General features: G+C 45.1%; 2 protein-coding genes across 3 annotated transcripts; both read right to left on the reverse strand.

Annotated features, from left to right (window-relative positions):
• Positions 1 to 2968: 2968 nt before the first annotated feature.
• On the reverse strand, positions 2969 to 13399 carry LOC133400141 (protein-glutamine gamma-glutamyltransferase 5-like). Of its 2 annotated transcripts, XM_061672453.1 has the most exons (17): positions 12601 to 13101; positions 12343 to 12537; positions 11596 to 11832; positions 11403 to 11521; positions 11077 to 11205; positions 10678 to 10855; positions 10439 to 10574; positions 9091 to 9194; positions 8773 to 9012; positions 8668 to 8697; positions 8353 to 8397; positions 7241 to 7285; positions 6903 to 6947; positions 6233 to 6439; positions 6005 to 6165; positions 4987 to 5126; positions 2969 to 3433 (listed from the first exon to the last, which is right to left on the reverse strand). In XM_061672453.1, exons 1-17 carry the CDS (start codon positions 12608 to 12610, stop codon positions 3277 to 3279), a joined length of 2178 nt encoding a protein of 725 aa, XP_061528437.1. In that variant the 5' UTR covers positions 12611 to 13101; the 3' UTR covers positions 2969 to 3276. The 2 variants fall into 2 exon arrangements, with proteins under 2 accessions (XP_061528437.1, XP_061528444.1); XM_061672460.1 differs by lacking the exons at positions 6903 to 6947; positions 12601 to 13101 and adding an exon at positions 13349 to 13399.
• A 2881-nt stretch (positions 13400 to 16280) lies between these two features.
• On the reverse strand, positions 16281 to 25572 carry e2f1 (E2F transcription factor 1). The gene is made up of 7 exons (XM_061696437.1): positions 24359 to 25572; positions 23008 to 23107; positions 22422 to 22641; positions 20265 to 20417; positions 19453 to 19567; positions 19105 to 19378; positions 16281 to 18001 (listed from the first exon to the last, which is right to left on the reverse strand). Exons 1-7 carry the CDS (start codon positions 24611 to 24613, stop codon positions 17772 to 17774), a joined length of 1347 nt encoding a protein of 448 aa, XP_061552421.1. The 5' UTR covers positions 24614 to 25572; the 3' UTR covers positions 16281 to 17771.
• Positions 25573 to 25867: the final 295 nt, after the last annotated feature.

The following is a 25867-nucleotide window of genomic DNA, read 5'->3' on the forward strand; positions in this document are numbered from 1 at the left end:
TCACAACTAAGTGCTCGTCAAAAGCACGCGTGTTCCTTTGCTGCATGTAACGGGCACAGCGCTCTGTGAAGGGCAGTTTCGCGATGGTCTTCAAATCACCGTCTTTAATCACCTGCCTTCATCTTCCGCGATGAGAATTCCCAGCTCCGTCGCTCCAACGGTGATTAGTCGTTCATCGGCCGCTTGGCTGAGGTGCCTTTCCAGTCCGGTGACATTCGTCCAGCGCTGCTCTAATTGACTGATTAAGTCGCGCCCCCAGAAACCAAGATGGCTGATAGAACCGCTAAGCTGTGACACAGTCGCCTCACAAAATGGCTGACTGCTATTTTCATGTGCTCTTGAATTGCTTTGGATAATTCAACGATGGTCTATCTATCTATCTATCTATCTATCTGCAAGAAAGGGCAAAGACGGAACAAATGATTGACGGAAGGAAAGAACGAGGAACGGAGGAAGGAAAGGAAGAGGGGATAGCGAGAGGGGAGGAAAGCTGGATCAAAGTCAGGATGGACGATGGCTGGAAGGGGGGATGAAAGGGGAAGAGGGGTAAAGATGGAGATAAGGAGTGTGGAAGGATGATGAAAATGAAGGGATTGGCGGGTTCAGGGAAAGAAGGACGGATTAAAGAACAATTGACGTATGGAAAGAAGGAAATCATCATCAATGGATGAAGGGAGGTTGGGAAGGAGGGGTACAGAAGAGAAGCAGAAGATGATGGTTGGAAGGAGAAAAAAGAAAGGGAAAGATGGAAGGAGGGATTGGCGGTGGAAGGAAGTACGAATGGATGGCTGAAGCGTGGATCAATAGAAGGAAGGAAAGAAGGCTAAATGGGGAAAAAACGCAAGGAAAGAAGGCAATAATGAGAAAAGGATGGATGGAAATAATGATGAGCAGATCAATTGAAGGGAGGATTGCTAGAGGGGAGAAAATGATGGGTGATGACCGCAAAGATGGACAAATGGAGGGATGATGATTGGATAGATAGATGAACAGAGAAAGTGTAGATAGACGGAGGGAAGTATAGAAGGAAGAAAGGGGCGATAGGTGAAAGGATGGCTGCGAGGGAGGGAGGAATGGAGAAATGACAGATGGAAAGAAGAACCACGGTTCCCTCATCCATCCAGGGGAAGGAGAGGATGGATGGAAGGATCGATGTTGGAGGGATGCGTGGAGGAAGGGAGAAAAGACAGACCCGAATATCCAGCGGATGAGGAGTGGGTAGAGGGAGAGGAAAGAAAGGGGGAACATCGAGGAGCAAAAGAGGGACAGAACCTAGCGGATGGGCGGCAGGGCTGGAACGAGGTGACGTCAACGAGGGCAAACAAATACGGACAAGAAAATGGACTGATGACAGAGAGGTAAGAAGGGAGGAGCGGGGGGGGGGGGGGGGGCAAAAAGAAAGGATGACAGACATGGAGGAGGGAGGAGGAAAGAGGAAAAGGAAGGGAGCAAGAGAGAAGGGAAGCTGCAGCTCAAGACAAAGAAGTGTAATTAACATTTCTTAGCCAGGAGAGATGGACGCTGCGTGCGTGCGTGCGTGCGTGAGGCGGAGGCGGAGGCCCATTAATAATTTATGACGGGCGGGCTCGGCTTTTCAAAGCGTTCTCGGTTGTCGCGCCGGCTGCTTTTTTTCCCCCCCCTGACGTTTAATTTGTCTGAAAATCAGCAAGCGAGCAGTCTGATTATCGCCCGACACTCGGGCGAGCATCGCAAGCCGCTCGCTTGACTTGTCCGAAGGGCTTTCAGAATAATAACAATCACATTTACGCTAGGTTATTCTTAAAAAGAAGAATTCAAATGAAAATACAAATGGAAAACATAAATTGAAAAAGTCAAATAAAAAGGAAATAATACAAATAACGAAAATAAAAACAGAAAATCCCCAAATATTTAAAGTTCATTGCCATGTCTGACTTTCTTGTTTTCCACCAAATCACATCCGCTTTGCATGTTAGCGGGACGCAGGACTCGGAAATGAGGTTGTGAATTGGGACGACAAACATTTCCGGAAAAGTGACGACAATGCACGTGCGCTTGAACGTGATTGGTCAATTCTGACCAATCACAGTCAATTCCGCTCACTCTGTAGGATCTGCAACCATAGACTCCCAGTTGTTTATTTTGACTTCTGGGAAACGATTGCTTTTTGGAGCGGTACAGGTCACAGGTCACATTGAGGGTGTAGACATTTTTCAAATGATTGACCTTTTTCGTATCAGGAAAAACCTGGCATTGGAACAGTGTGTTGAGACATTTTTCTGATCCACTGTGTCTATTTTTATAGACATAAAGAATATGCTGTGTAATACCTCAGAGGGAGCGTTACACAGCGAAGAGAAAATGTCACGGGCCAAGCGTGATCATGCGTGGTTCAATGTTTCTATCTAGTGGTCGCTTGGAGTAATAGCATCCAGTCTTTATTATTAATATATATCTTCCCCCCCCCCCCCCCCCCCCCCCCCCCCCAATCATCACTACGTAACCATATGGTGTATTAATGGACCGTTCCCAGTATTCATTCATCCGTTTTCTATATCACTTACCAGTCCAGGGTCGTAGAGATCTCTGAGCCTATCCCGGCTGATTTAGCGCGGAAGGCAGACTACACCCTGGACTGGTCGCCGGTGCCCAATCACAGGGCATATGCAGGCAGACAACCATTCACAGTGACATCATCGCTGAGTGGAAACTGAAGCCATTATTATTATTATTTTTTTTATTTTTTTGCGAAATGTGCAGGTTACGGCATGGCTTCATGAAATATTATGAACAATAGTAATAACAGCAAGACCAATAATAAGATACGATGGATCATATAATAAGATATTAAAACGACTTTTGACTTTTGTGAAGCTGCGAGTGGTTGTTTGTCTACAGGTGCCTTGCGACCAATCTGCCTTTTGTCGGACGTCCGCTGAGATAGACTGTGAACTGGGTAAGCGGTGATGATAACAAACAAGATTCGTACTATTATTATTGTCGTTTTTATTAATCATAGGACTGAATGAAAGGTCAATGAGCAGTTGAAAAAAACAAATTGAAAGGGGGTAACCTGTAAGTGCTGGGAACAGCTGCGATTGTAATGCAGTGCAACTCGACACCGCTGCAAACCACTATAAACTCGTAAAGTTCCATTCTTAATGCCGCTCATCTCTCGGCTCTCATTACACTGCGAAGGTGTACGTAACTTTGTGACCAGTCGGTGTAGTTAAGCATATGATACTGTTAAGCGACAATGGATCAAAAATAAAATCGAAACGTTCCAATTCTTCAATGTCATCGTGTGGTGACGGACACCTTGTGGTAGCTTCTCGAAATGGCGCCGGAGCTGCCGCTATGTGAGAAAGAGGCAGTCAGCAGCTTAGTGCCCGAAGTGGAGGCCGTGATGGCAACCTTCTTCTCTATCTTCTCATTTGGATGCAGGATGGTCAGCCTGGAAGAGAGCGGAATGGGAAGTGAGCAATATTACATTATGAACGTCAGAATCATCTTTATTTGCCAAGTATGTCCAAAAAACACACAAGGAATTTGTCTCCGGTAGTTGGAGCCGGAGTTGGACATATTGGACATCAGCCAACTCTGGTATTCCTATGTGAACAGGGGTGTGTTCACTTGTTATATTGCGTGCAGATCTGCCAGGGCATCAGGTTTGGGTAGGGGGAGGGCTCTGTGTGCCCCGCGTATGTTCATGTACACACAGTCCAGTGTGTTATTCCCCTGCGCGGGCACGGTGATATGCCGGTGAAATCTGCGGAGAGTGTCCGTCAAATTTAGATGGTTAAAGTCACCTGCAACCTCGTAAAAAGGCCTCTGGGTGCTTGGATCGTAGAGAGCTAATGGCGTTACGTAGCTCCCGTAGCACGACCCGAGCATTAGCATTTGCAATGCGCTCCCATAGTCACGAAGTGCTCTGCTCTGAGAAGCTGATCGTGCCACAGATTCCAGACTCCGTCTATGTCGCTGTGGACCCTCACCAGTACGCCTACAGGAAGAACCGCTCCACTGATGATGCCGTCTCATCAGTGGTCCGCATAGCCCTCAGCCACCTGGAAAGCAAGAGCTCCTATGTGGATGGATTTCACCTCCGCCTTCAACACCCTCATCCTAACGACCCCGGTGCAAAACCCGGACATTCTTGGGCTGAGTCTATCACTGGGGAACTGGGTTCTGGATTTCCCGACCAACAGACCACAAACTGTCAGGATCCACAACACCGTCTTCTCCTCCATCACCCTCAGCACTGGCTCCCCACAGGGCTGTGTGCGGAGCCCCTTCCTGTTCACACTAATGACCTATCACTGCTCAGCAAAATTCCCAAGCTGTCAAATCGTTAAGTTTGTGGACGACACAGCAGTAGTGGGATGCATCACGAACAATGATGAATCTGAGTACAAAGAGAAGGTAGACCATCTGGTGAACTCGTGCAAAGATAATCTTTTGGCAGCAATGTGAAGAAGACCAAGGAGACAAAGACTTCAGGATGGACGCCCCCTGTGGTACAGCAGTGGTCTAGAATGTTCTCCTTCCTCCAGAAGCTGCAACATGCCGGACTGGAGAGCTTTGTCTTGAGGAGCTTCAACAGAAATGTGACGGATAGCGTTCGCAGCAGCGTGGCACAGCAGCAGCTCGGCTGCAGAGAGGAAGGCACTGCAAAGGAGGGTGATGCCCGCTAAGAAGATTGCGGGGGCAGCCTCCCCACCTCCACAGACATGTTCACCAGCAGATGCAGAAAGAGGACACCTCATGGGAATAGTAACAGTTTCTTTTCCCCCTGAATTGTACGAATCATTTTTGGCTTGAGCACCTGACCCCAAAAAATGTTTGCGCATGTGCCTGCCTGACAGCATTCTCAGAACCACATTCCTCAGCTAGCTACTTGAAGCACAAACAACCCCCGTGGAGCACTGTAACGAGACAGGAGCGATTGCATCATTTCGAGTTGCCTTGCTGACAAGACGCTACCAAAAAAAGTGGAAACAGACCCACCTGGCCTCTTGTTTGCCCTGCAATAATCCGTAGCCCTCCACAGTGAGAACAGCACCACTCAGAGTTTTGTTGAGCTCGTTGGTGAAGGACACAATGGCCTTGTGCTCCTTCTTCACCTGGATGCTGTCCCCACCGTCAACCTGCAGGAGAATCACGGCGAGGTAGTTATTAAAATAATAGTGTCACGCTGCCAACGAGATTGTTATCCGATGTCACCGTAACTCAACGGACACGTTCCATTACCACTTTACCCGAGGTTTACCTCGGGCGAAGACAACAGGTATCATTTTCAATTCATTGCCTGTTCGTTATTTGTCAATCAGTAGGAATGCACAAAACCCGAACTTTGTGGAAGGGTGCAACGTTGACCGAGGAACAACCTGCTCAATTTTGGTCATCATCTGAATAAACCTGTGGGGTTTTTCCCCCCCACGCCGTTTCGGAATCAGGAAGGGATTTTGGACAGGTAAACTAACATACACCACAAAAAAAAAAAAAAAAAAACAGCGCTAGTTGATTTTATTTATTTCTATATTTAATTTTAGTATGATTCTGTTAGAGGACTATAGTCTCCTCTCGCCATTTCAGTCACGATAGACCCTTTCCCCCGCCCCAAAAAGCGACTCAAAGTCCCTTTAGAACAGGTGCATCTCAATACATCGGAACATTACGGATAAGTACATTTATTTCTGTAGTTCAAGTCAAAAAGTCAAAACAATCTGTTGTACAAATTCGTTAAACACATTGCAACATACTTTTAAGAAGGCCGATTCCTAGCCAATTTCTGTATTAAAAATCATTTTCATGGTAATAATGAATAATGGTAATGAATGAATAATGTGATAATGAAATATTTACCACTGTGTAATTAATGTAAATAAAATAAGTTTCTTTTTTTTTTTTAAATTAGATCTGGGTGTGAAGAAGTGTGGCAACATCGACTGTAGGTAATTCAGAAACTCCAAAATGAAACGATATTTCATTTTGGAGTTTCTCCCCCCCCCCCGCCCATGTGTACCTCTATGCTTATTTTTGGTGAGCTGAGGTTGAAGTCCTGTGTAGCCAGGACCCGCTCTTTGGTCTTCAAATCCTTGATGACCACCGCCACCGTCACAATGTCGTCGCCCGCCAGGAACGCCTCGTACTCAGAGGGCGCGATGGAATGGCGGCGTGTCAGAACTGGAGGAGGCCAAACATTGCCCTCGTGTTGGCTTTAACCAGTCAATGGGACGCTCGGAGAGCTCACCTTGAAATGGCTGAATGGACACTTCTTGGTGGCTCTTCCAGAAGCTTTTCTCTGGGCTACTGTTGAATTCTTTCAACTGAGCGTTCAGGTGCTCCCTGAGGACGCGAGTGCTGTTCGACGGGTTTGTGACCGTCACCGTCAGGTCGATGCCCTTGCCCAGAGTCGGCTCTCCGTCTATGCTCAAGGTCACGTCCGAGCCGGACCCGTCTGCACAGGAGCAAAGTCCGCGAGAGGAAGACTTAATCTTGTCACGACAAACTTAAAAATGTTCATACTAGATCAAACATGAAACTTGTGCTCTCCGACCACGTTCCTTATGCGTATGACATTTGTCGTAATGCATCTCCGAAGTATATCGACCAATCAACTATTTGCTCACACTTGCGTAAAATACCAGAGAGTAAAAGCGTGACGATAACCGTAGAACGGCAACTCGATGTAAAACGGAAAAGGTCCGGTTACATCAGGCTGTCGTCATTGCTATTGTTAAACGCATGTAGCCGATAGCATAATGGCAAACTAAGAGCATGAAAACTAAAGCGCTTGTCAGCTGTATTTTAATTGAAATAAACAGTGGTTAATGAATTCAACTATCATTAGACACAAACGAGGCTCTCAAAGTATTTTACCGTCACATTAGTCAGTGAGAGCGTATTAAATACAGTCTTACCTTCGTTGGGTAGACCAGACATGACATTAGGAGACATTTGACATACTGTTTAAAAAAAATAATAATAATTAGATGAGAAATGTTCAGTTCAGGGAACATGTTCACTTTCAAAACTAGAACAAAAGCTGACTTTCAAATGTGTATACCGCATTTATAACGTAACGATGGCCCGGCCGGGACGTCTCTGTTGTGTTAGCACTAGCGTAATGCTAACGTTAAAGCTCAGGGGTGTGTGCAGTGGTTGTAAAACGGACACCATCGTGTTTTAGCCAACCTCCGTGAGGACTCAAAGAACTATTTTGATTCTGACAGTGCTCAGTGAAAGTGCATTATTTTACCTCCTTCGGGTGGACCAGGCACGAAAGAACGTGAGGCACGACATACTGTAAAGAACAATAAGGGCGCTCAGTTACACAATGAAACAGCAACCAAATGTTCAGCTTCAAGAAAGACATGTTTCACTTTTCAAAATTAGAACAAAAACAGCCCTCTAAATGCGTACAACCCTACGTATAGCAATGGTGGACCAACCAGGACACTGCTGTTGTGTTAGCACTAGCGTTAATGCTAACGTGACTGCTCAGGGGTGTTGATGGTGAGTGCTCCTGCACCCGAAATGCTGTATTTTGCCATCACAACGCAGTATTTTGCTCATAATTGTGAAGCTGTTTGGAGCATGACCCGTACTATTCTTATATATTAAGGAAATGAAACTAAGACTCTAAAATATGTCCGTTTTCCTCTAATTACAGTGTTACCTTTTGCCGCAAGATCCTCATGAGAACAGGCGTGCAGTTCGGGTAATGTGGTCGGCTATGTTTCATCGTTTTCAGACCAAAAAAAAATAAATGCTGAAACTGGAAAATCCTGCTGATCTTTTCAGTTGTGATGACTTTATCCTCAAGAGTCAGGACTTGTTCCCGAACGCTACATAATTGTCTATTACATAATACGGCAACATAATCTGCCGGATTGTGGTCGTGACCCAGAAACAAGCTCACGTATCTATAACTAAATAATCACTCGCTTTTTTCTTTTGCTGCTTGCCTGTCGAAAACGGAAAGAACAAATGACACACGGATGACTGCGCACTCGCTCGTCAGTTCGACGCCTCGTGATCAAAATCAAAGTGTAAAAATGAGATCACACACCCATCAAACTCCTGTGAATTTCCTCAAATTTGGCTCAGTAACATTTATGGTCTCCCTGTGTTCTATGTTGTCTCTAAAACGTCTTTTGACGCGTCTGCCGATACGACGGCTTCTCACGGGGATCGTCGGTCAGCTCCTGCTGGAAACAGTTTGACGCACGACGACACTGCGCGTGACGAAGACGTGCTCGATTGGATCTGCTTCTTACAACAGGCGTTGTTTGTCTGTTCTGAATCCCACAAAAGGCTCGTAAGGACAGATATAAAGTCAAATGAAATAAGAAGTATATGCCAACTTACCAGGTCCACCGTTGCCAGAAACACTCACGATACGGTCAGAAAGTCCTGTAAATGTGAGTAGGAACAGTGTGCAAATCAGCTCATAAGAAGGCTAATTGACGACTGTATTCACCATTTGCAAATGTAGCAATGTTTAATTGGCCGTTCGCTTTGGACTGATTAAAGACATTTCTAAGAATGCCTCGTAAAAAAAAAAAATAAAAAAAAATAAAAAATGACCACTCCCCCACTGAATGGTACATCTGTTGAAGTTATACATAGTTTATGTCAAGAGTTCAATCTATAAAAGGTAGCGATACTGACAAAGTCACTGACCTGAGTGTCCCACTCGGTATGTTTGGTCTTCTGTAAACAAAAGAAAAACAATTATTATGCCCTCTAATTGGACACTAATCTGCTCCCTCATAGAACGTTTCCTACTTTTCTTTCTCTTATAAGAATCCGTCAGCTCCTCTGGCGCATCGGAGCCGATGCTTTTGGTGAAGATCAAGCGTCCCACCCACTCGGTGTCCACCTTCCTCCCCACCACCTTACCAGACCGCACTATCACGCGTACGATGTCCGCGTCAACAGAGGCGTAAACGAAGGCAGTGTCGTACGGGGTGTTCAGGCAACGCCGCCTGATGGCGACCACTGGACAAGGACCACAGCGGTATACACCTGCAGTGGGAAGATGTTGAACATATTCCATCGGTGAATTGTACCAGTTGACTGAATCCCATTCAAACGTCCGCACACCTGCACTCCTTTCCTGCGGGGTTGGGTCCACAACCTGCCAGCCGTCATATTTGGCACCAATGTCTGGCCTCCTCATCCAGCATTCCACCCACACATGAAAGTTCCTGTATGCGTATGCGTACCAGGTTTTAGGGTAGAAAACAAAACAAAAAACACACGGATGAAAAAGTAGTGAAGATCTATTTCAGGGTGTACCCCAGGGGAGCTGCTTGGGACCACTTACTTTCATTCAGTGTACAAAAGAAGTATCCAAACTACAGCCCGGGGGACATTTGCGTCCAACCGTCCATTTTTTAGCGGCCCGTGGCATACTGGTATAATAAAGATAACGTTTGACACATTTAAAAAATAATAATAATAATAATAATATATCCTAACACCCCTAGTGACTGAAGACAATTCAGTTTCGGAAGAAAAAATATGTTCCTCCACTTTCTGCTCCATGTTCAAGCAGTGACGTGGCGGCTTTTCCTAAAATGACTACTATATATATTTGCTCGATGGACTGGGGAACACAAGCGGAAGCGGATACCCAAGACCAAAAAATGACGGTGCCTGGTTATCGGGGCACCGGGAATTGAATCCATGTCATCTGCAGAAAAGGCACAATCATGTACCACAGCACTACCAGTGGATTTCAGTCTACAGTGTTGGTGTGTTAAAAAAAAAAAAAAAAGAAAAAACAAAATCTTTCCTACCGACCCTAATTTATATTTTACCGTCAGTAGTAGGAGAGAATATCTGCATGGTACTACTAAGTTCCTGCGATGTAACATGGATCAAGATGTCTGAGATGTTAGCGTTATGTTGATACATTTTCTCTGTCCCTTTACATTTCCAATAAATAACCATGACAATACACACGACGATGGATGGAGTGAGGTATGTCAAGCTCCATGCGTTTCCAAGCAAAAATCAGGTGAGGGTAAAAAAAAAAAAAAAAAATTAAAAAAAGAAGAGAAAGGGTAACTAAGGGAGTGAAGAAATGATTCTGAGAGTAGCAAAAGCATATGTCAGTGACGACTCATCTGTCAATATCGAGATCCTGTGTTTCACAAGGGAGTGTATCCGGCCCACTTTTCTATTCAATTCAAATCATTTTGTTTTCAGAGTTTCTCAAGAATGGTTCCATCAACCCAAAAAAATGAAAGCAGGTTGCGATTTCCCTCTTAAAGCGCAAATGAATTCATCACGGTCTTTATTGATCACAGCAGGGAGGACCTACCCTGCACATCTGAAGGTGTGACTTTGACTGGTACATTCAAATCGAGAAAAAGAAGTCTTAAGAGAGCTTCCTTAGGTGTTGTGCAGTTTGCATAAATCGCATTTTGAAGCTGGAGATACCAACCAAACGCTGTCTTTGGACAGCCCGAGCCTCTCGCCAGTGCTGGAGTAAAACTCTTCAGTGATTAGGTTTCCATCACCGTCGTGGGCTGCGTTAAACACTGTCACGACCCTAGAGGGAACCCCCAGCACTCGCATCACTGGGAAAAAAAACACACAAAAAAACAGGTCCCATGTATAAAATACTGGCCATTGCATGAACAAGGGGGGGGGGATTTATGAATAAAGCCCATAAAAAAGCACCTGTGCAAAGGACAGATGCAAAAACCCAACACTGTCCATAGCGCACGGGGTTGCCTTTGGATGCCATCCAGCGGTGAAGGATGTCCGCACTGCCGCTCCACTCTGTTGGCTTGACGCCGTCTTTGTAGCTTCCCTTCCACCTCCCCTCCAAAAGACCCATGTCATCGCTGGAGTTCACCTTGCAGAGGAGCAGATACGTTGCCATGATGCCATCCATACGCTACTTCAAGAGGAAAGCAACGACAAATGGAATGAAATGGGAAAAAAATGAAAACTCTTCTCACTTTTCTAGTGCCTGTCAGCATTCACGACACTCGTACTTAAAAGTGTCAAGAGAGGGAAATTCTCGAATACATTTTTTTTGGGGGGCATATTTTGGCGGTGACTTTTGTGTCTCACCATCGCACAGACGATCCTGCTCAGGTAGGCCGGGTTTTCTCGTAGAACGTAGTCTTTGTGACTGTTGCTGAGGTGCTGCGGGCTGACTTGCAGCAGCTGCAGACAAGCCTCAAGGATACCAGGCTCATACTGTGAACACGTTGACACCGATTCAGTCGAATATTTCTTATCGCATCAAGGTTGTCAAACGTCTAGCTAGTGATTTAACAGTACAGTAAAAAAAAAAAAAAAAAAATCACGGTTTGGGACGTAACACCGGATTGCCGGAACTGGCTCGCGGGCCTTCAGTTTGACACTCGCGGGCGACGTCACGCATATACGCACACCTGACCGAACGACCAGGGCTGCTGACTAAAGTTGAGGTCGGTGCCCATGTAGATCACGCCGTAATCACTCTTGACGTACTCCTGTCGTTGCGCATCCAGTGGCATGTACACTGGATCCTCTAGAAGAAAAAGAGAAAAGTGCGCTCATCGCACTGCATCGTGGACTCGACGAAGGTCCGAGCGGAGCAATCACCCTTGAGCCAAGGGTTGCAGAGCAGCACAAACGGTCCCGCGGTGTAGCTGCTTCGCTCATGCGATCCCACTATGTGGACCATGAGTTGGTACTGCGCCACAGAGGACAGCGCGGGGGCGCAGACGCGGATGGTGACGACGCGGTGACCGATGTCGCCTGGGTAGATTCGCGCTGACCAGCTACGCGGGTCGGACCGCTTGTCGGAGAAACGGACCAACATCCTTGCTGACATTTCACCTGTGAGGATAAGAGAAGAACTTTAACATCTGATGTGACATGGGGAAAAGAAAAGGAAATTGTGTCCACAATATACAAATTTGGGGGCCAGGAAAAAGGTATAACGTACTAACTTGTGGGTTTAATATTAACTTGGGAGGTCGGGGTGCTTAGCCAACTGTCCGGGAATAATATGAATTCATAATATTAAACTGTATTTCTTGAGCACGTTATACAAATTTGTATGTTGTGCACACCTTATGTATATCGTGGCCACGATTTAAAAATGTTGTCCATGTCATAGTGACTTCCACTCTTTATTCCTCCTGAGGTCACACGTTGGACCGGCTGCTTGTCGCTAGGCAGAATTTGTAGGGCACAATCGTTTTCGCCCCACACACCAGGAACGGCTCAATCGGTGGAGCTTTCCGCCCAAAGTTGCCAACGAAGCTAGATTTCGAGCAATCTAGCAGACCATAAAGTTAGCGTACTCGGTGCCCACCATTGTTTTTTTGCTGTGTACAAAGTCACCTAGTAAAACCTGCAGGGCCAGATACTCTGTTTTCGGGTTCCACATCTGTCCGTAAAACACCAGAGTAACCTTGAATGGCTTCCCTCGTCGGACCACCAGGTATTTGTTGCTGAGCCCCTGGGTCTCATGAGAAATGTGGTTTTCCAGGGTCTCAAAGTTGACCAATTTCAGGCGTCCTTGGCCTCCGGTTGTGCCTGAAATGAAAACCGCTGTCAACACCGATCAAATGCAATGATATTAGAATAAAGTCCACTTACTTGAATACATCTAGTGCCCCTGCAAATCCCTGGGTGTCACCTCAATAAATAAACAACACTCTTCAAAGTGCGTGTGTGTGTTTCTGTTCTATTTCATTCAGGTACGAATCGCAAACGTTCGCCTTCAGGATTTGGCATCCGGACTGTCGAGTCATGATTGACTGCAGCCTCGAACATAGCACTGGTAGCCACCATGTTTTAACAATTTAACAGGTCAGATTTGCACCCAATAAAAACACTGACATTTGAAAAGTTTACAATCTAAACCGGATGTGTTAGGTACAAATCCTCTCCCCCCCGACTACAATATTTACTTTGACTTACTTTTACAAACAAAACCTGTGGTCTTAATTTAGCATCGCAAATGTCACACTAAAAATCATGTCATTGAATCTTTGTCTGTGGTTGAAAGTTTGATTTCACACATAAATACCTGAATGAGACGCCCACAAATATTTCAAGGCGTGTCTTTTGGTTTTACAGTGACCAAAGAACCAAAGTCGATCAAATCATTGATTGTTCCGCTGAATGTGTCAAATAAAATGACACGTACACACGCACTCGTTTCAAGACATGCCTGCATAACCACATCTGGAATGACACAAATGTTTCTCCATACATGACAGGTTAAAAAAGCCACGTGGTGTTTCATGAAGTCTAACAAAAGAATCCAAATGCATCGTTTTTCCTTGAAGGAGAAATATAACAAAAAGGGAAGAGTATGCGTGCCCGGTGCTGTGGCGCTCACCTGTCTGTGACGCAGCCTTCATGGTCCAACTGACAGCCAGAACAAGCAACAGCCAGGAGTGATAAGAAGACTCCGCCCAGCCGCAGATAACAATCTCACTTTTCCACTCGTCTAATGAGCACTTGAGCAAAGAAATAGAAACAGATGTTGTAAATGCTTCAGCTCGAGCCATTTCCCCATTGAGCTCAACAACGTCAACAATAGATATTGTGCCTTTAAAAGTGTCGCGGCGCAGTTGGACAAGTTCATGCTGTACATGGGGTTTTTTTTTTTGTGTGCGTGCACACGCACTCTCTGCTTGTAGAAATGGGGGAGGAAAAGAAAAAAAGAAAAAAAAAAAAAAAAGGAATGAACACTTTCCTGCTGACTGGCATAAAAGACACTGAGCATTTTGTCCTGTTTCATAGCCAAGAATAGAGCGGCCCAATATTGGGAGGAAAACAAACAAAGAAAAAATGACAGAGCGATTTTCTTCAATGCTGCGATACACAGTATATTGCGATGTCAAACTAAATACAGAATAGCCCCTCTAGAAAAACTGCAGTATAGGTTAAAGTTACATGTATGACGTCGACCTGTATTTGAATGCGCTGGAGAATTGAGCAATCGTCCTGCCAAACGTGAAGTTCAAATGATTTCTTTTCACGCCCAGTCATACCGTGGAGTCATTAGCACATTCCTAACAGTATTCATCTGTTTGAACATACATTCTTCTTCTGCTTTTCCTTGTCGCCCAACAGCGCGTCATCCTTTAACGTTTTAAGTATTTCTATATTTGAGTGCATCGCTTGAAGCAGGCGGCACGGTGGGACAACTGGTGAGGACGTCTGCCTCACAGTTCTGAGGACCGGGTTTCTAATCCCGGCCTCGCCTGTGTGGAGTTTGCATGTTCTCCCCGTGCCTGCGTGGGTTTTCTCCGGGTACTCCGGTTTCCTCCCACATCCCAAAAACCTGCGCTGTAGCTTAATTGAAGACTCTAAATTGCCCGTGAGTGGGAACGGTTGTTTGTTTATATGTGCCCTGCAGGTCGCCAGCCCAGTTCAGGGTGTACCCCGCCTCTCGCCCCACAGATAGCTGGGAAGGACTGCAGCACGCCCGCGACCCTAGTGACCCTGCCAAACTGCCGCTTGTTGTGTTCACCGCCACCATACGTTTGTCGCTCCAATTTTTGCTCGCGGGGCAAAGCAAAAAACAAACAACAACAAAAAAACAATAATCATCATAGTAAATTGGGGGAAAAAAACAATGGCTCCAAATGTATTCTTAAATATTGTAGACAGGAAGTTGTGCACAAAGAATAAACACACAAACATCAATAAGGAAAACATGCAAAGGAAATAATTACACTTCGCAGCAGTTGAGTTCTTACTGGCACTGGGAGCTGCTTTGCAAGTTCTGTAAAAACAACAGCCAGCGAGGCCAAACGATACAAATACTGTAGCTCGAAACAAAAGATGAATTTTTTTTTGGTATCTCTTCTGATATCAACCTGTTCATGTCAAACACAAATGATTCAAGTGTACGGAGGGGGGGGGGGGGGGGGGGGGGAGGAGAGAGAGAGAGAGAGAGAGAGAGAGAGAGAGAGAGAGCTTGGCCTCACCAGTACTTTTGGAGAGGAGTGTATTTGAATTATCAGTGTTACAAATGACATAGACCAAATTGTTTATTTTAATCAATTAGTCAATTGAAAAAAGGTAGAAAGTGTCCCAAATTCTCAAGTAAAATCCAATTAAAAAAAAACAAAAAACAAATAGAATGTGGCATTCGAGTGGATATTTAAAAGGATTCCCTTCAAACAACTTTGAACCCGGGTTGGAGCCAAGACAATTGTTGTGGTGTAAATAACTTTATCAAACTGTTTCGTTTTCATTTGGGCCAGAATAACAGCTCTTTTTCCAAATTTAGCACATTGAACATGACATCAATAAATTATGGCGCAATATTGTCAACTCATACGATCCAGGGGCCGTACCCCCACTACTGTTATTAATGCAAAATTTTAACATGCTCCGAACAAAACCACCGACAATAAATGATTTGGTTCAAACCTTGGTCGCTCTTGACCGGTTAAAAAAAGTCACAACTGCACATGCGCATCCACATTGTTGACAGCTGATAATCTTCAGCATACTTGAGCAATGTTAATGAGGGGGGGGACAAACAAAAAAAACCACTTCCATTTATAGATTTGAAAAGGACAATCAGAGGCACCCGAAACATCTTACATGCGCAATGCAGCTGTTGATAAAACATATCTATAACATATAATAACAAAGTGATGCAAGTGACAGGGAAAGTCAAAATTACATATTGGAGAAGACTTTTGCCGTCACGAGCAGATTCACAAAATTAAATACGCTATAGCTAACGTACAAAAATACTCGGGGGATCATTTGCTTGGATCATTAGAAAAGTCCCTTCCTGGTAGTTCGACCTGTCCCACTTCTCTCAAATCAGATTCAATAAATATAAAATTCAACACTGCAATAAAAACCCATCTTCATCACACACGAAGCCCCTTGCCCCCTGCAAAAAAACAAAACAAACAAAAAAATAAAATAATAAAAAAAAAACAAAGATCAGGAAGAAAAACCACAAACATAACTTGGAATGGCAAAAGCGTTTTGATGCAAAAATTGGTAGCAATAAAGGAGCAACATTTTTCAAGGCGACCGATGGCTGAGTTAAAAAGAACGAAAACAAAAAATTTTTTGACATTGCTGTCGACTTCTAACAAAATATATCAGGTTGCACACAGATGAGTGTGACCAGCACGTGAGTATTGATCACTGGGTTTCAAGATAAGATGTCGCCGGAAGCTGCAACGATTTTAGGCATCAACATGAAGTGACATGTTTAAGTGCACTTAGAAACAACAGGACGAGTCCTGCTTTGGGAGGGGGGGGGGGGGTCAAAAAAAAAACAACGGGTTCTTTGTGAACCATCCTCCTGGGACCATCCACCTATTCCTAAAGCAGCTAAATTTAACCAGCACTGTTCCCATGAAATAAATCGACTTGATTGAGCCGGGGCAGGGTAAAGCCCCAAAATACAATATACTGTATGGATACACCAGTTAACACCCCCGCAGCTCTCAACGCGTATCTTAAGGGAGTCCAGTGATTGAGGCAGTTTTGTACGCGAACATCTCCCGGGATTGCCGACTGGAGCCACAAGCCACGGCGCCAGCCAGATGCGACCGGGCGAGCTCGACTATGCCCCATGCGCATCCAAACTCACAAGTCACTTGCACGTGCCATCCAACACATTGCCTGCACTTAACCCCACCCCAAAAAAAACAATACAGATATAGATATATATACAAATACATAAATAATTTAAGTATAGCTACATCCGCGCTAAAATCCAATCGGGAAGTGCTGTACAATTTCGGGGGGATTTTCAATTGGAAGCGTAAAAATGAATTCAAAACCTCAATAATCGCACGTGTCGCTTAATAGTCCAAAATAGTACAGTGGCCCCTCGGAGATGGAAGGTTTAAGGGGTATTAGGGTCACAATGGAAGTCAAACATTTATGTACAGTGGAACCTTGATATAACGGACTAATGGGGGCTGTCTGAACTAGCAGATGGTCCGTTACATTGAAGCACATTTTTTTATGCATCCATATTACTGTACAGTACAAAACTGTTTTGTAGTTTTTTTTTTTCGTGGCCTAAAACTCCAGACTCCAGAGACTTGTGTTTTGTATTCCTCAGAGTTGACACCGGAGCCATGCCGCTCGCTCTCTCTCTCTCTCTCTCTCTCTCTCTCTCTCTCTCTCTCCGCGGATTGCGCCATGCACAATAGACAATACATATAACCATCACGACATTCAACATGGCCGCCAGGTAGGTACATCTTTTGGAACCGGATCGAGTCACATTGCATATCTGTGAGCCGGAAACACGTCAGTCCCGTTCTCTGCCTGCGTTGCGCCACAGCGCCAGTAAACAACGGCGACCAATTACAGAACGAACAGACTTTGTCAACGGCATTTGAAGTGACAGACGGAAAGTATTTTAGACACACTGTTCAGTCCCGACGGTTCGTTTTATCCGATAACCGTTTTATCGAGGTGCCACTGTACTATTACACTATCGATTAGACGACGAGAAGTTATTTTCGGAGGAAAATAAGTCCTTTTTGCGGGGGCCAGTGGGTAGAACGGTAATCTATTGAGATTCAAGTTTAAAAAAATTTTTTTTTTTTTTTTTTACACAGGCAGTGGAGCCACAATGACATTTTAATATGCTGACATGTTACTTAAAACATTATCGCACTGTATTGCAAAGTTTCAAGATGGTGAACCCCTTCTACTCTGAACAAATCCAAAAAAAGGTGAAACTTCTGAGCATCCACGATACTCGTCTGGACCTTCCCAAGAACAACAAGTTGTGTACGCCGACCCCGGCCCCGCGTCTAACTCGCCCCCAAAACTTGCGACAGGTCACCGAAGTCGCAGTCGAACAGTTCCGTGACGCCGAAGTCGCCCTCCAGGCCGAAGCGGTAGTCGGGACTGTGAGGCGGAGACAAGTTGATGAAACCGTCCAACGGGAGAGGGAGGCTCTCTCCGTGGAGGAAGTCCGTGGAGAAGTCGAAGTCGCTCATGTCCGCCAGACCCGAGAACGGGTCGGCGCCCATCAGGGATTCTGTCACGGAAAAGAACAACAATGGAAAAACACCACAAAAGTGGAACCTCGAACAACCCACGAGCATGTAAAGTTTGAATTTGGGTCAACATTTGAGCCGAATACGCCTCCAATAATGACGCTCTGTGTTGGCCTTTGACTTTTTCTTTGGCTTTTTTTGCATTATAAAGGAAGGGCGACATGCAAATAATGTGAGGAAGTACAATGTACAGCATACAGGCTCGCGTTCAAAGCAGCATGACTGCCGCGCACCCATATGCGCCTTCCATTATTATTATTATTATTGTTATTATTATATAGAGTGGTTAACCTCTTAACACATTTAGACTTAGCTGGAAGTGTTTTCTTTTGCATGTTACTATTAACAGTATTTTGTCATGCTTTATTTTTTTTATCAAATGTTTGTAAATTTTTTTTTAAATCCAGTTCAGTATTTTTTTAAGTACAGTTCAGTTGTATTCGACTTTTAAGCACAATACATTTGCATTTAGACCTGTCGAACTGTTTGTTTTTGGGATAGTTTTATCTAACTTTTATGTGCAATACATTTTAACTGATTCATTATTTCAGCATTTTTTTATTTTCCAACATTTAAATCCAGTGTTAATGTTCAAATTGTATAAAATGTTACAGTGGCTGAAAACAATAAATGTACTTTTTTTGCAGGGGGGGGACTGTGCCTTGTTTTTGGTGAACACATGGGCCTGCTACGCCACTGTACTTTAACGTTGAAGTAGTACTTAGTGTAAAACGTTTGACAACCATTGACAGTCAAAGGTTAAATGGTGAAAAAAGGTTGACCATGGAACAGATTTTTTTTTTATTCCATTATTTCCTATGGGATTTATTTATTTATTTTAAAGGTCACAAACAGACAAAAATGTCATTAAATGTTAAGAACTAGCCCTGTTACTGTGTACATGCCATGAAAATCTGCTAAATTCTCGAGAAAGTCTTTTCAAATGACACCAATTAAACATAACTAACTTGCACCGCGACATAAGGGATTATATTTTGGTTTTTGTTTGCTTCAACCTAAATATTAATGATCTGTTTAATGGAAAGGAACTTGTGCGCGAGTGCACAAAAGCAGGCAAACATACCCGTTCCGCCACCTAACAACAGCGACGAGGATTCCGGCTGAGACGCCGCCGTCGCCGTGGACGACGTGGACACGGGAGACGACAGAGCCACGTCCAAAGCCGCTGAGGAGCTTCTGTCTTTACCGGGCGTGCAACGGCCGGCTCGCGCGTGCGGGTCGGCGCTGGTTTTCGTGGGACTGCTTCCTGTCACGGGGCTGCAAACTCCGGAGCTGTCGTCCGGGCAGAGGAAGACGTCGATGGGACCTCGCGTGCTCTTCAGCGACACCTGGTAACCCTGAAAGTCGCACAAAGAAGGCGCAGTTTGGCCGATGTGAATTTTGCGGTTTGGTGAAACGTTAGGGCGTCTACCTCGCTGGGGTCCGACACTTGCATCTGGGTCTCCGGGGGGGCTCGGATCACCATGACCAACTGGTCCGGGGTATCAAACGACGTCCTCAGGTCCTGGCAGCGCACGAAGCCCAACGTGACCGACGGCCATTAAGGACCGCAACATTCAGAGGACTCAAAGTCATTCGTAATCAGGGAAGAGCACTTCATCGTTCTGCCGGTCACTATACGGCGCTGACGTAGAGCGACGAACAAGGTGAAATATACACGGTGAGAGGAGAGTCACTAGGCATTAGAAACTGCTTTTAGAATTCGTAGTATCACAAAAGGCATGACGAAAAAAAAATGTACTTTTTTTTTTTTTTTTTTTTAAAACAGACAACACAAATGGAAATTTGTTATTGTCTTATTTTCCCTGATGGCCAATCACTGAACTGTCTGTCGGTGCTTACGTTGAAAAGGGAAGATTTACTTTCAATGTCCCGTGTGTCATTTGTTTTAATATATTTGTAATAGGATGAGGAAATTACTTCGCACGCACCCTGTGAATAATTCTCAGCCCAATGAAAGTGAATTTGGAGACTTGCCCGCGCGGGCATTTCTCTCGATGATTTCTCGCGGCACACTGGTTGGGAATCACTGGTCCAGATGAGAGAAATGAATTATTGCAGGGCGCTCATTGGCTAAGCAGGATTGCCATCGCCGCGTCATTTGAACTTTTGAGGACGCTCGGCCATAAATGACAAAAATGCATTATCGCCGCCCAGTCCTCACATGACCGCAGCCCTGACTTCCTTGCAGTCTCCTTCTGAATGAATTCAGGAAAAGGATATCTCTTGCTCTTGGGCTCCTCGGTGAGCAGTCTGAGCTGCAGATTGCATTTGGAGATGAGCTTGTCCAGCTGCTCCTCCGCTGCGGTGAGGTCGCACACCTCCTTGCGCAGCTCCTGATGGAGGGCGACCGACGCCCCGTCGACGCGGTTGCCCGCTGTGAAGGGCAAACATGGACATTTTCCAGTGTTTTTTCTCCGCTACCTTTGCACCTAAAGCTCACCGCACGACGAGCGACGCGGACGAACTTGACAAAAACAACACCGCGCAGCGCAGAGCGATCGAGGCGAGGGAAAGAAGTCACAAAAAATAAAAAATAAAAATAAATAAAAATAAAAAATAAAAAAAAAGGGGGGGGGGGGGAAATCGAGAATATACAGGTGCAACCGACGTCTTACAACTTCCTGGTGGTCGTTTTATTAAGACTGAATACATTTATTTGAATGAGGCTATTTCTTTCGTCGGACCAGGTAGTTCTGAATTTTATTAGGGCCCATCAAACGGTCTTGCCAACCAGAAAGCTTTGGATGGAAAATGTTTAGGAGTTGATATTTAATTGAAAACCAAGAAATCGCCTGAATGCCAAAACACAAAAATCACTTTTTCTCATTGAAAACCTATTTAAAATTAGAACAAATACTTCCTGCCTCAAAATACAAAAGCAACATCACACTCACAATTACATTTTCCCTCTGATGCTCACATTACTTATTGACTGCATACTTTAAAATTTGACTCAGATGTAAATAATACAGTATAACACACAGTAAGCTGCATAATACCGTTTATGGTTGCCTGCAATGACATTTACAATCCAGCAGGTGTCCCTATTGAGCGGTACAGTATCAATACAATTGCTTCACGCAGCATAATTTACCCATCACTACTGTTCTCTAACGGGGAGCTCAACAGAAAAAGAAAAAGAAAAAAAACAGTTCAGCTCCTTATTTGAGAACAAGTCGTAAAAAAGGACTGAAAAATTTAACTGTTTGACGGGTCAGATTAAGTTTACCGATAGAAAGTTTATGGCGCACTTCAGGTTCAGCCTGAAATTGTACCCCAAAGCCGAATAGAACTCGTACTTTTGTGATTGTGGTCATCGGTACGGCTCGGCGGCAGCGGGTCGATCTCGCTTGGTACCCGCAAACGTAATTGGCATGAAAGCATCAGGTGATATCACTAACCACGTCCCAATGCAACTTTTCAACTTCCGATCCGATACCGATACTGCAGGCTGAGTTTTTGGCTGATATCGACATCTGTCCGATCTGATATCAGCAATAACCGTACATATTGGACTTAGTTTGTCGTATAGAATGTTAGAAAAGGCTTGATCAAGTGATATTACTCAGAGAACAATAATCAGCAATAGTAGGTATGAGGGAAAACTCACCCATTTATTATTAACCGCTGGGTTACACAAAGTAACGGCTGTGCACCTCTTGACCTCTGAGGGGCAGTGTGGTGCACGCAGTGAGATACGCACTTGCAGTAACAAAGTAAGTAGAAGGAGTCACGATCCAATATTGTTGTTATAACTCGTTCACCGAGCTTGAAAAATATAGGCCAGAGATTATATAGGCCAGAAATTGCTCGTTCGTATTTGTTTATACAGCGTTTGTGTGCCAACATTCATTATTTCGAGAGCGCTAGCTAGTGTTAGCTTGGAGCTTGCGATTTTTGTGAACGAAAACAAAGAAAGACATTCTGAAAATTCTTCTGGTATGCCTGTATAGTTTTACAGTCAACTTCAACTGGAGTGTCAAGAAACGGCTTGAAGCAAGCATCATCCATGCTAATATGTTAGCAACTTAGCAACCTGTTGTTGTGCATGGAATAGACTACTCGTATAACAGTGGTCCAATTGGACATTTTAGATCCAGTCCGATCTGACCTGATCCTTTTTTTTTTTTTTTTTTTTTTTGCTGACATCGGAACGATTTCCGATCACAAAGATCGGATCGGGACGACCTGGCATTTCGATCGGCCGCAAACATCTACACTGTTGCGACGCCGTTCAGTTGCAAATCGACAAAAGTAGTTGAAGGCAGTCTGGGGGGGGAAAAAAAAAAAAAAGTTGCAAAACCACGCTAAACGATGACCTTCGAAAACAGACCGCCCGTTGTGAAGTAGTCTGCGTTCAAGTGGGTTTCTACTCACAGCCACTGGATGTGGTTCTTGGACTTTTTAGAAATGAGCTGGATCCCCTCCAGAACGTTGGTAATGTCGTAGATGCGCCGCTTCTGGACATCGAGGACTTGCGAGGCCCAGTTCAGGTCCACCACGCCGTCGGCCGACTGGGACAGGAGGTCCAGAAAGCGCTTGGTGGTCAGATTCAAGGAGGTGTCATAGCGGGACTTTTCCGTCACGGTCCGAGGAACTGGGAGGAAAAGGAGCGAGAATTGTCACCCAAGTCATCTCATTTGCTGCCTGATATGCAAATATTCTGTCCTTATATCGTTTCAATTTGACATTATCGTTCCGGACAGCATGGCTAAAGCGGACAAGCGTGAACTCTTCGGCGACGTCAAGACGAGATGATCCATCTAACACAGTGGGGCCTCCACGCTATCGGAGACCGCGGCTCAATTTCGAGAATTCAAAATCGAGCACAAGAACAGCCGGCCGAGAGAAGCGTCGCCACAGTCGCCATTCGACTGAAGGCAATAACGACAGCGCAGGACGTGAAGCTCGAACAACCGATGCAAACAATCCCGTGCGTGTCCGTGCGTGTGTGTGTATGTACTTCTAGGAGGGGCAGGTGTGGAGGGCGGCGCGTGGCCTGAAGACGGCCGGGTTGTGCTAACATACTGATGGTCGCTGTCCAGGTCCAACTTCCGCTTAACCTGAGGAAACGCAAAAGGGGAAAAAACAATGCGGTGAGGCTCGGGAGATGTTAGGAAAAGAGGACAGACAACCCCCCCCCCCCCCCCCCCCACCGGGAAAAACAAAAAACAAAACAAAAAACACACACAACATGTTTGCTCACTGAAGCAGAAGTCTGTCTGTCAGAGTCTTCAATGACAATGCATGTTTTTCAAATTTGGGAAGATGTCGAAGTGCTCGGACAAAAAGAAAACGCTATCCATTTTACACGGACGCCTGCTCATGTCGAAACTAAATGTTTATATTATTATATACAAACTCCAATACCATGTTTATTAAACAGCTTTTCAAAATTTGAAGGCCCCCCTCCAATTTTTGACCGGTGGTTCTCAACTGTTGCCCCCCCCTGGTACCCGCATTTCCCTATTGTTGCAAAGTCACGACCTACTTTTATAGAAGTTAGGAACAATCGAGCATTTTTCTTATTTATTTTTTGGGTTTAAAAATGTTCAAATCAGCCTGACACGGCGCCAAAAGTATATCGCTAGCCAAGAGTTTACGCTGCATTGTATTTGAAGGAGTCAATTATAGTGACTCGAGCACAAGTGAGTAACATTTCCTGTTGCTTATCTACAAAAAAATCGGAATAGGAGTATGACTAATATAATTTTTTTGTACGCAAAATGGGTCGCCGAGCCACGTTTAGGTCCCGACGCACCAATTGGGAATCAGTCTTTGACAACAGAAATCTTTGCTGAAAAATTATGACCCCAAAAAATTGAGTACAGTAAATAAAGCTTGACTTTTTTTTTTTTGAATATAAACTTAAATGTTATTCTCGTTCTGTTTGAAGTTAAAAAACAAAACGTAAAAATGCAGGGAGCTCCCAGGATCAGCAAAAAATGGAACACAATTTCAAATTCAAACAAATAAATAGTTCCCTGAAGTTCACCCAGTTTTAAATTGATCTTTTATCAGCCATCGGATGTTAAAAAAAGATCAAAATAAATCAATAAAATGCTGATGCCGAGATGCTTCAAAACGGTGGATATCGGCGCCATGAAACATATCGATTATATTGCTGCCTGAATGTGATGTGCTTTCTATTACATCGCCCTAAAATCGCATGAAGTTTCCAATTTTCAATGTTGCCCAAATTTCTTCGCTTAACATTCGCGAGAAGCTTTCGGCAACCCTGGTCATGGGGCGACCTTGCCAAAAAGAGCAGCGGAAGCGCCGACGCTCCCGTCAGGGGCTTTGCGGGTCCTCACCGAAGGTCTTCCCAGGGCGGGCCTTCTCTTGTCTCGGAAGGCCGCATCGGCGGGACCCTGCGGGGTAGCGAACAGCAAGATTTCTCCCGTGCTGGAGGGTGCGGCGTCCGGGCGGAGCCCCTCATCGCTGGGACTGGTGGTGATGATGACTATCTGGTGGTCCTGACCCAGAGCGACACCTCCAGAGTTGAGCAAAGTCTCAAAGTCGGCCAATAGATCCTCTGACGTGTGGCCTGTTATCAGGGTCTCTGACATGGCAGAGGTCTCTCGGACAGTTCGGCGACGTCACAACGGGATGCAGCTTGACTCAACGAGTTGTCCACTTCAAAAGCTCCTCAGACTCCGTGGTCGGTTGCCTTCAAGGGGTCTTGAGCAACTTGTGAACACTTTTGGGAGAAGTTCCTCATGGGTGTACGTCACCCCAAAACGCTAATCCTACTCGGACCCCGCTTCGAGTGAAACAACAGGACGGGATGTGTATTTGGGATAGAATGCTATCAACAGCCCGACAGAGAGGCCGAGGCCGTCAAACGAGCGGATGGATCGCGAGCTAGCATGCTAACCTTTTGTTTTGCACTGCGGTTGTCAGCACGAGACCGCCAGGCCCCGTCAACAAGCAACGGGAACGACCGACACGGGGAGGGGGGGGGGGGGGTCTGTGTGCGGCGAGGGGGGCGGGAGGGGGTAATAAGGAAAAATAAAGTGCGCAAAAAGCCACCAGGAAATCGCCCTTGACGTCTTTCAAACGGCAGCGATATGAAAACGACGAGGCGTCCTAACTTTGCAGCACCTTTGCAGGAGCCCTCGAGAACGACAACGCAGTGCGACACTGACGAGCTAATTCCACTTCACCTTCGCCCCCAAAACATCCAAAATAAAGCCATCCGTTATGTCAGGCGGATTTTGAGGAAGTGGACGTTGAGTGGGACATTGAGAAATGACGTCCTATATGAGAACATACAGTAAAAGACATATTAGCATGCTAGCGGAGTTATTAGCCCCAGCCTCCTCTCGGTTTGTTGGGGAACGCGGGAAGCTGTCCAACTAAAATACAGTTTTAAAAATAATAATAATAATCATAATAAAATAAAACAAAGAGAGAGATAGAGCGTCCCGAAAGTTAGCGATCCGTCAAATGTGCATCCGCTCGTCCACGGAAAGCTCCCGGCGGGTCGCTGGCCTCTTGTCGTGCCTTGTTGTTGTTGTGATGACTGTTGTTGTCAACCCAGCTGATCCAGATCCGCTTTTCGCGCGAAATCTTTTTTGCCGCGAAAGCCACACGTGTGCCAGTCTGGGGCTTCTCATTGGTCGACGAAGGGAGTCTTCCGCCAGACCAGACTAGCGCTCTCCGATTGGTGGATTCTGTTGTCAGTCTTATGATCGGTCGCAGATTTGTCGATTGCAACTGAAATACACGCTTGACATTGAACGTGCGCGTCTTTGTGTGTTTTTTTCAATATAACTTTTCTCAACTTCATAGAAAAAGGAAATTTGGGTTTCGCCTTCAAA

This window comes from Phycodurus eques, chromosome 1 (genome assembly GCF_024500275.1).
Source record: "Phycodurus eques isolate BA_2022a chromosome 1, UOR_Pequ_1.1, whole genome shotgun sequence".
Lineage (NCBI taxonomy): Eukaryota > Metazoa > Chordata > Actinopteri > Syngnathiformes > Syngnathidae > Phycodurus > Phycodurus eques.

Coding starts and splice junctions, on each gene's coding strand:
- LOC133400141 (XM_061672453.1), bottom strand. Junction 10,856..11,076: donor GCAGGATCGTCTGTGCGATG/GTGAGACACAAA, acceptor CTCCTCTGCAAG/GTGAACTCCAGCGATGACAT. Junction 6,948..7,240: donor GCCTGGTCCACCCGAAGGAG/GTAAAATAATGC, acceptor TTTTTTAAACAG/TATGTCAAATGTCTCCTAAT.
- e2f1 (XM_061696437.1), bottom strand. CDS start 24,613: ATGTCAGAGACCCTGATAACAGGCCACACGTCAGAGGATCTATTGGCC. Junction 20,418..22,421: donor AAGAACCACATCCAGTGGCT/GTGAGTAGAAAC, acceptor GCCCTTCACAGC/GGGCAACCGCGTCGACGGGG. Junction 19,568..20,264: donor GAGGAGCCCAAGAGCAAGAG/ATATCCTTTTCC, acceptor GCCGTCGGTCAC/GTTGGGCTTCGTGCGCTGCC.